Source organism: Oryzias melastigma, linkage group LG24 (genome assembly GCF_002922805.2).
Source record: "Oryzias melastigma strain HK-1 linkage group LG24, ASM292280v2, whole genome shotgun sequence".
In the NCBI taxonomy this organism is placed as follows: domain Eukaryota; kingdom Metazoa; phylum Chordata; class Actinopteri; order Beloniformes; family Adrianichthyidae; genus Oryzias; species Oryzias melastigma.
The window spans coordinates 19,358,188-19,366,365 of NC_050535.1; the positions used below are offsets into that span (position 1 = coordinate 19,358,188).

At 37.7% G+C, this 8,178-nt stretch overlaps 2 protein-coding genes across 2 annotated transcripts in view; one reads left to right on the top strand and one right to left on the bottom strand.

The window, feature by feature from the left end:
* aig1 (androgen-induced 1 (H. sapiens)) overlaps window positions 1–573 on the bottom strand; it is a 10,131-nt gene extending 9,558 nt beyond the window's left edge. Inside the window, exon 1 of the mRNA XM_024291195.2 lies at window positions 251–573. Coding sequence (XP_024146963.1) covers window positions 251–391 — 141 coding nt within the window. The 5' untranslated portion in view covers window positions 392–573. The remainder of the gene's footprint in view (window positions 1–250) is intronic.
* A 2,684-nt stretch (window positions 574–3,257) lies between these two features.
* Window positions 3,258–8,172, top strand: LOC112158027 (mitochondrial basic amino acids transporter). Its single transcript, XM_024291193.2, has 5 exons — window positions 3,258–3,474; window positions 3,549–3,696; window positions 5,312–5,355; window positions 5,437–5,520; window positions 7,241–8,172. Exons 2-5 carry the CDS (start codon window positions 3,669–3,671, stop codon window positions 7,961–7,963), a joined length of 879 nt encoding a protein of 292 aa, XP_024146961.1. The 5' UTR covers window positions 3,258–3,474; window positions 3,549–3,668; the 3' UTR covers window positions 7,964–8,172.
* Window positions 8,173–8,178: the final 6 nt, after the last annotated feature.

Below are 8,178 nucleotides of genomic sequence, written 5' to 3' on the forward strand. Positions count from 1 at the left end.
ATATATATATATATATATATATATATATATATATATATATATATATATATATATATAACGATATGTACGTATATATGGTCAGTGTTTTCAACGCTAAAAAAGGCACGCATGGTTCCACATTACGGCCCTTTTGGCTTTCCGTACTTGAACTTTGACTAACACAAAGCACCGAGCCCGCGGGTCTCGCAGGTGCCGCAATTATTTCTGGTTGGGGTCAAAGACCAAAAATGGAGCCAAAGCGTTAACTCACCAGATTTATGAAGGTTAAGAACTTCCAGCTGCCTCCGTAAGTCTGGTGCGCCGGCATGTCCAGAGCCTTGTAATGGCAGAGGATGGAGAAGTACGATAGCAGGATGGCGGCTCGGAGAACCTGCGAGGGGATCAGCGCCATGTCGCCCGCGTGCTGTTTGTCCGCGTGGCCTTTGTGCACCTGGGGTTATTGCAGTGGACTGCGTTTACCTGCAATTTATGCCCGTCTTCCTCCCGCCTGTCTGCAGATGCTTCTCCTGTGCACCGCTTCCGTGTTGTGATGAAGGCGACGGTGATGATGATGACGATGCAGGGGGAGGGGGTCTCATTCACACCGTATGCAGAGGCTGAACAGGGGTGTCAAAGTCAACCGTACAAGGGGCCAAAATCCAAAACACACCGCAGGTCACGGACCGAACAGGATAAACATTTACTGAACACTCAAAAACAACATTTTAAAAACCAAATATTTTTAACATAATTATGAACTAGATATATAGCATTAGCTGCGATAATGCAAGTGTGAATGCTGTAACCTGAATTTGGCTGCTGAAGATGTTGGTGCTGATAGCTGAATATGCTGAAATTGGTAGCTAAAAACCTTGAAGCTGATAGCTAAAAACGCTGAAGCTGATAGCTGAAACTCCTGAAGCGGATGGGCAGCTAAATTATTAGCTAAATGGCAAATAAGCCTAAAAAAGCTCAGGTTCGCTAAAACAGCTAGCATGTAGCTGAAAAAAATAGCTAAACTTCAAAACAGCCTAAAAACTCAAAATGCCTACAGTTGCTAAAACAGCTAGCATCTTTTCAGATCACTGTTCACTTTTTATGATATTTTAAAAATTATCTATTATTTTCAGCTACGTTTTAGCTGTTTGGCTAACCTCAGTTTTTTGGGCTAATTTGGTATTTAGCTAATATTTTAGCTGGCTGTCTGCTTCAGTGTTTTCAGCTATCAGCTTTAGCATTTTCAGCTACCAGCCTCAGCATTTTCAGCTGTCAGCATTTTTACTTTTAGCTTCAGTGTTTTTCTCCATCAATTTCAGGAACTTCAGCTATCAGCACTAGCATCTTCAAAGAACAAATTCAGCTTACAGCATTCACACTAGCATTATCGCAGGTAATAGAATAGAATACAATAGAATTCAACTTTATTGTCATTGCACATGTCACAGGTACACAGCAACGAAATGCAGTTTGCATCCATCCAGAGTGCTTTAGCAGGTATAAATATGTATTTACAATGTGCAAAGTGGAATAAATAGCAGTGAGAGGGTATAAACAAGTATTTACAGTATGAAAACAGTACGGTGAATTAACATATAAAGTGCTATATATCTAGTTCATAATTATGTTAAAAAGTTATGATTTTAAAGTTTAAAAAAACTAGTTTTAGACTGTTCAATAAATGTTAATTCTATCTGGCCCCTCGACCTAATGTGTGTTTTGGATTTTGGCTCCCTGATATAGCCCAATATCACTAAACAATTGTCTCATTGGACTTCATGCCAGTAATTCTACAAAAGCAGAAAGTTGGTCATAAAATAAAAACAATAGCTGATTACTAAACTAAATAGACTTTCCAAAACAGGTTATCCCTGCCCTTAGACCCCCCTACTTGGTAAGGAATAACTCCTAAAAAAATCATTTAAAAATATAATACCAGGATAAAAAGAAGACACTTCACTGATGCCCACATGAAGGATGGATAGGCGATGTACCAGGACTATTAAAGAGGAATTCACTTATCTAACTCTAAAACTAAATATTTGTATAATGTTCATCAAGATAGAAATGGGGGACGGTTTGTAGCGAGGTCCTCAACCAAAACAAGCCAGAGGCTTGGTCCACGGCCAAGAACAGGAATCTGGGAAAGAGGAACAACACATGAATTGCACTGCACCAAACAGAAGCATAGACAGTTAAATAAAATAAATAATAAAGAATAGAGGAGGTTCAAACTTCTAGCAACCTGGTAGTAACTAGATTGCCCATCTTAATCATCTGTTATTTTATATTAACCAATAGTGTTTAAGCTCGTGTTTTAGAAAAACCTTTAAAAGACTATTATGCAGTTGAGACCCTGCAGTCACAATGTTTAATATAAAGAAAAAAAACGAAAAATTTTCTGTATCACTGCAGCATTACTCTAATAATAAAAACAGGAATTTCAACTCATAATCTTTTTTGCTCAATGATTTAATAAGCTTCGCCTATACAGCAACATTCTGAAAAAAGTAAAAAATCTGACATTTTAAAGACAAAGACTTTGTTACTGTAAAATATGTGCAAATAACACCAACAACAATAGAATAGTTAATAGGAGCTAGTTTATAATATTCTTTAATGTATACACAGCTTAGAAAAAAATATCACTATTGTTTGCTTTGTAGACTTAAACTGTACTAAACCAATAATAAAAACATCCCCTTCAGATGACAATTTTCCTTCCGGCCGAAAATGATTTCTTCCCCCCCAATTTTATATATAAAAAAAGAGGAACAAATGCATCACAATGTTGAGGATTTTTCATATAAAAAACCTTCTAAAATTAAGAGGGTTCATATTAAAATAATAAAATATAGGAATGCAAAGATTTTGTATAAATTAATAATAATAATTTATGCCCTTCAAGTAAAAACAATATTGAAACCCAAAAACATATTTGTTATTGTAATTTGGTTAATATTTGTCAGGATTTACAGGATTGGCTTTCAACAAAAATGATTTTCTTTACGTCTAATTTTGAGTTTGGGTTTGTAAACAACTACTATAATGTTCAATTCAGAATTTGATCTCTTTTTATGTGTTAATGTCTCTTAAAACTGAACCCCATTTGTTTGCGCTTTGAGAATTACATTTATTCTGTAAATCCCTTAAAAAATTGAAAAGCAATACTCTGAGGTTATTTATTTGTTTACAAAATATCTATCTTTAACTTAATGATATTGCATTCTTTCTCATTTGTATTTATTTAATTTTATATTTTAATTTTCATGCCTGCAGCCTGGCTTTTTTCCACCCAGAGTTATCTTTTTGGGAGATTACAGTTGCCTCACAGTTTGACCATGTTTTGTTAATTCTGTGTTTTTGCCACTAGGTGGCGGTAATGCTTCTGAAGCTGGTTTGCCAACTCGGCTGTACCCGTAGAAAGAAGAAGCGTCCAAAAACACAGAGGTGTCTGCATCGTCTGTCATCCCCGCGGCGGCTCTGACAGCCTTGAAGGTTAGCAGGAGAGCGCACCGACAAACGGGACATAACACAGTTTACTCTGTTAATGACGACAGGTTTCTGTTCAGCTCTGCTGAGGTGGTCCGGTTGGAGTAAAGGTCGGAGAATTACGGCGGGAAACGAACATCTGTGAAGTCTACCGGCTGTGTTATACTAGACTCGCCCGCTAGAGGCGCTCGACCGCGAGGATGGACTTCTTGGCTGGATGTTTCGGAGGTAGGTTTCATTCATTCTTTCTTTTCGTCTACCAACAGTGATAAGTATGGAGTAGACAAAGGAAATATACTGAAACGTCAGCACTGATTCTATCTTCTTATATAAACTATTTTTGTTAGGAAATATTAGTGTTTTAAGCAGATCCTGGGTTTTTTCGGGAGTCTGTTAATTTACTGTAGTCAGGTGATTAAAAACTTGACCCTTTAATAAACAAACTTATTAAGTTACGCTATTGAAATCCTGTGGTTTTTGTTATTAATATTAGCCTTTTAGTCAAAATCTTAAATGTTCACATATTTTCAGGCGAATTTGCTAGTTAAAGTGTATGTTTTATTTTGAAAATGTGATAAGTATGGAGGGTTTTTTTACTGCAAACTAAAGTCACAGTTTTAAGATAACATTTTCTGAATTGGAAGCAAAATGTGCTCAAAAATGAAAAATCACAATTTGCAAATAAAATTTAATATTTGCTTCAAAAACATTTTTTGCGCTTTTAGATGCGTTGGGCCTCATCTCACTTTTGCCCTATCTTTGATTTTGAGTTGATGCCGAAACATTAATGTATTAAAGCAAAATCAAAGATAGGGCGAAAGTGAGATGAGACACTACGCATCTAAAACATTTGCTCTTCAACCACAAAGATATTTTCCTGAGGACAAAAAATGTTTGTAAATGCAAAAAAATATTTTTGAAAGCAAATATTAAATATTCTTATTTGCAAATTGTGATTTTTTATTTTTAACACTTAACATTTTATTTGCAATTTACTAAATTTTGATCTAAAAACTGTAACTTTTGTTTGCAAAATGGTGGCACAAGAATGATTCCATAACATATATATCATCAACAAATGTGATGCAATTCTAATTTTTGTCACAAAGAAGTGTAAAACATATAAACGTAGTGGTTTGGAGCCTAGGGATGGAAGTTACGCTGTCACGTCAAGTTTTGTGCCATACATTTTTGGAGCCATAAATATACATTTATCTTCCTTGTGAAATATTCACTTCTGTCTGTTGACGATACAAATGCTATTTCCACCAATCTTGTTGCTTCTGAAAAACCTTATTACTTCTAAAATCTAACAAGGTGGCGGAAACATTTTTTTTTCATGCCATTGAACAAGAATTTCACAAGTACACAACATTTAAGGGAAGCAAAAATTATTTCTCGAAAATAAACAAATGTTAAGTTTTTACTTTTTAATGCAAAATATTAGCTTTATTTGCAAAAGTACATTTTTCTTTAAAACATCTGATCTCTCTTTGGAAAATTTTCATTAAAGTTTTTGCATATGTGATGGGGCAACATTTTCATTAAAAAAGCCTGATTCCTGCGGTCTGGACTCCTGTGAGACATAGAGAGAAAAGAGCTCATATAGGGTACACTTGTATAACAGCGATAAAGATTGTGCTCCTTGGGCTGTAAAGATGCGTTAAATAAAGTTTTATTGCATCGTTGTGGAGTTAACTTTGGATTATGTCTTATGAAGTTACACAGCAAGCCGTCTCCTGCAGAAAAAATGTTTGTTAACTGCAGGAGCTTCCATTGTTTTCGTGGGAAAATACTTTATTTCTGTGGCTAGCATGACAAACCTGGTTCTTCTGGTCATCAGGTGCTGCTGGAGTTTTAGTCGGACATCCGTTTGACACAGTCAAGGTGAGCTGTTTATTTTCAGCCTCAATCCATGAAGCTTCTCCCCGAGTCCTTCGGCTGATTGGTGTGTTTGTTTGGTTCCAGGTGAGACTGCAGGTCCAGCCTGTTGATAAGCCTCTGTATCGGGGGACCTTCCACTGCTTCCAGTGCATCATCAGACAGGAGTCGGTATGCAGCTTTCTCTTTCCCTTTTAACCTCCAGTACATCATCCTATCCACACACAGTCTGTTATGGAGAGCTGGAGCTTTCTGCCCTGGGATTTATGTCATTGGAAGAAGATAAAAAAGGTCTAATGTACTCTGTTTTTAAATATGAACATTTTTGCTTAAAAATGATGTGAGCTTTATTTTGAAATATCCAAAACTTTTTGAATGTTACTGCAATCTGTTACATTAAAATAATTTCATTTAAATCAAATATAAGTCTTTAAGATGTTATTTTTAAATGTTATTTTGACCTCTCAAAAAAAATCATTTCATTTTCCAAAAACTACACTTACTAGTTTATAATATGAGGTAAATAATAAAAAATTTAAATTGATAAATTGTTCAGATCATTAACATTGTAAACATTGTTCTGCTTCTCCTGGAGGACGTTTCAGTTTGGCCACTAGGTGGCGATTGCGCTATAGAAGTACACCTTATTCCAGAAGAAGAAGAAAATATGAGCAAAAAGCTGTGCTTCAGACCACAAATGGTTACTTTAAAAACATTTCCTTAAAAGAGTTTGGGAAATTCATACCTGTGAGTTTATAAAGATATTCATTTAGTCAGTAATGTATGTTTAGGTCGATCAATTGTTAGCGTTAACCGTCCTATAGGAAATTCCATTAAACGTTAGCATCAAGCTAGCAGACTTTAGCTTTATGTGGTAGATCGATCTATATTTGATGAATCATTTATTGATCTATTCAACTTAAATCGATTCAAACCCATTAATCGATTTTATCAGTCTTGTCCTACTTGATTTAATCTTGTTTTGTGCCACAAACTAATAAAGGATAGAAGCTGCATGATTCATTAAAGCAGAGGTGTCAAACTCTATCGCACAAGGAGCCAAATTGGCCAAATATGATAAACATTTATTGAACACACTAAAGATATATTTTTAAAACTTTAAAACCTTAACTTTTTAAGATAAATATGAACTAGATATGTAACATTACATGTGATAATACTAGTGTGAATGCTGTAAGCTGAATTTGGCTGCTCAAGATGCTAGTGCTGATAGATGAAGATGCTGAAATTGATAGCTGAAAACACTGAACCTCATAGCCAAGTAAAATATTAGCTAAATGCTAAAGTAGCCTAAAAAAATCTCAGGTTAGCCAAAACTGCTAGCATGTAGCTGAAAAATTAGCTAAACTCCAAAATAGCCTAAAAAATCTTAATAAATCCCAAAACAGTCCAAAAAGCTAGCAGAATGCCAAATTTTTAAAACTTTAAAACCATAACTTTTTATCATAATTATGAATGATAAAAAAACAGGAATATTATTCTAGAATAAATCAACTTAAACCTTAAACTTTCAATATTTTACTCCCCATAAAAATATATTTTGTCAAAATGATACAAGTTAGAAATGAACTCAAGATTACATAAGATAGTTATTAACAATAAAATAAAAATCATCTGGAGGGCCGGATGGAATTACCTGGAGGGCCAGATCCGGCCCCCGGGCCTTGACTTTGACACACGTGTTAAACTTTTATTAAACGATCGTCTTAATTGCCTTTTTTAAGTAAGTTTAAAGTGGTGTGTGTTTTACTTCCAGTTGATATATGACCCGATTATTCGACTATCCAGACAATCGTTTGTAGACGGTGGGAGCGTGATCCCCCGTTGGAGACGTCTGTGTTTTTATGAGTGACGCCGTGTTTCACTGCAGGCTCTGGGTTTGTATAAGGGCATCGGATCTCCCATGATGGGGCTCACGGTCATCAACGCTATAGTGTTTGGCGTGCACGGGAACACCATGCGCTTCCTCAAAGAGGACACGCCCACAAACCAGTTCCTGGCCGGGGCAGCTGCGGGGGCCATCCAGTGCGTGGTGTGCTGCCCGGTGGAGCTGGCCAAAACGCGCATGCAGATGCAGGGCGTAGGGGAGAAGAAGGCCTCCAGGAAGACCTACAGGAGCTCGCTGGACTGCTTGGTGCACATCTACAGACGGGAGGGGGTGCGGGGGGTCAACAGGGGGATGCTCACCACGCTCATTCGAGAGACCCCCGGCTTCGGGGCGTACTTCTGGTCGTACGACGTGCTGACGCGCAGCTTGGGGTGTGAGCCCGACGGCCGCTTTATCATCCCCAAACTGCTTCTCGCCGGCGGTATGGCGGGCATCGCCTCCTGGATCGTCACCTACCCCGCAGACGTCATCAAGTCCCGGCTGCAGACGGACGGCGTGGGCGGAGTCCAGCGCTACAGCAGCATTATGGACTGCGTACGACAAAGCGTCAGAAAAGAGGGCTACATGGTGTTCACGCGGGGGCTCACCTCCACGCTGCTCAGAGCTTTTCCCGTCAACGCTGCCACCTTCGCCACCGTCACACTCTTCCTCATGTATGCGCGGGGGGAGGAGGAGGCGCCCCAGAGCCAGCAGTCCGGACTGTAACGTAACAGGACCAGCACTCCAAATCCGGATGGCAGCTGAAGTATGGAGCTAAATTGGGGCCAATATTATTTAAAATCCAAATAAAACAAATTGAAACAAATATTGATGTTTGGCCAAATAAATGTAAAATGTAAAAAACTTTAAGTTACCACTCTTGATTGGTCCTCGATGTTAGCCCCGCCGCAAACGGGCCAAAAGTTTAGAAACTTAAATTT

Coding starts and splice junctions, on each gene's coding strand:
- LOC112158027 (XM_024291193.2), top strand. CDS start 3,669: ATGGACTTCTTGGCTGGATGTTTCGGAG. Junction 3,697..5,311: donor CTTGGCTGGATGTTTCGGAG/GTAGGTTTCATT, acceptor TCTGGTCATCAG/GTGCTGCTGGAGTTTTAGTC. Junction 5,521..7,240: donor GCATCATCAGACAGGAGTCG/GTATGCAGCTTT, acceptor GTTTCACTGCAG/GCTCTGGGTTTGTATAAGGG.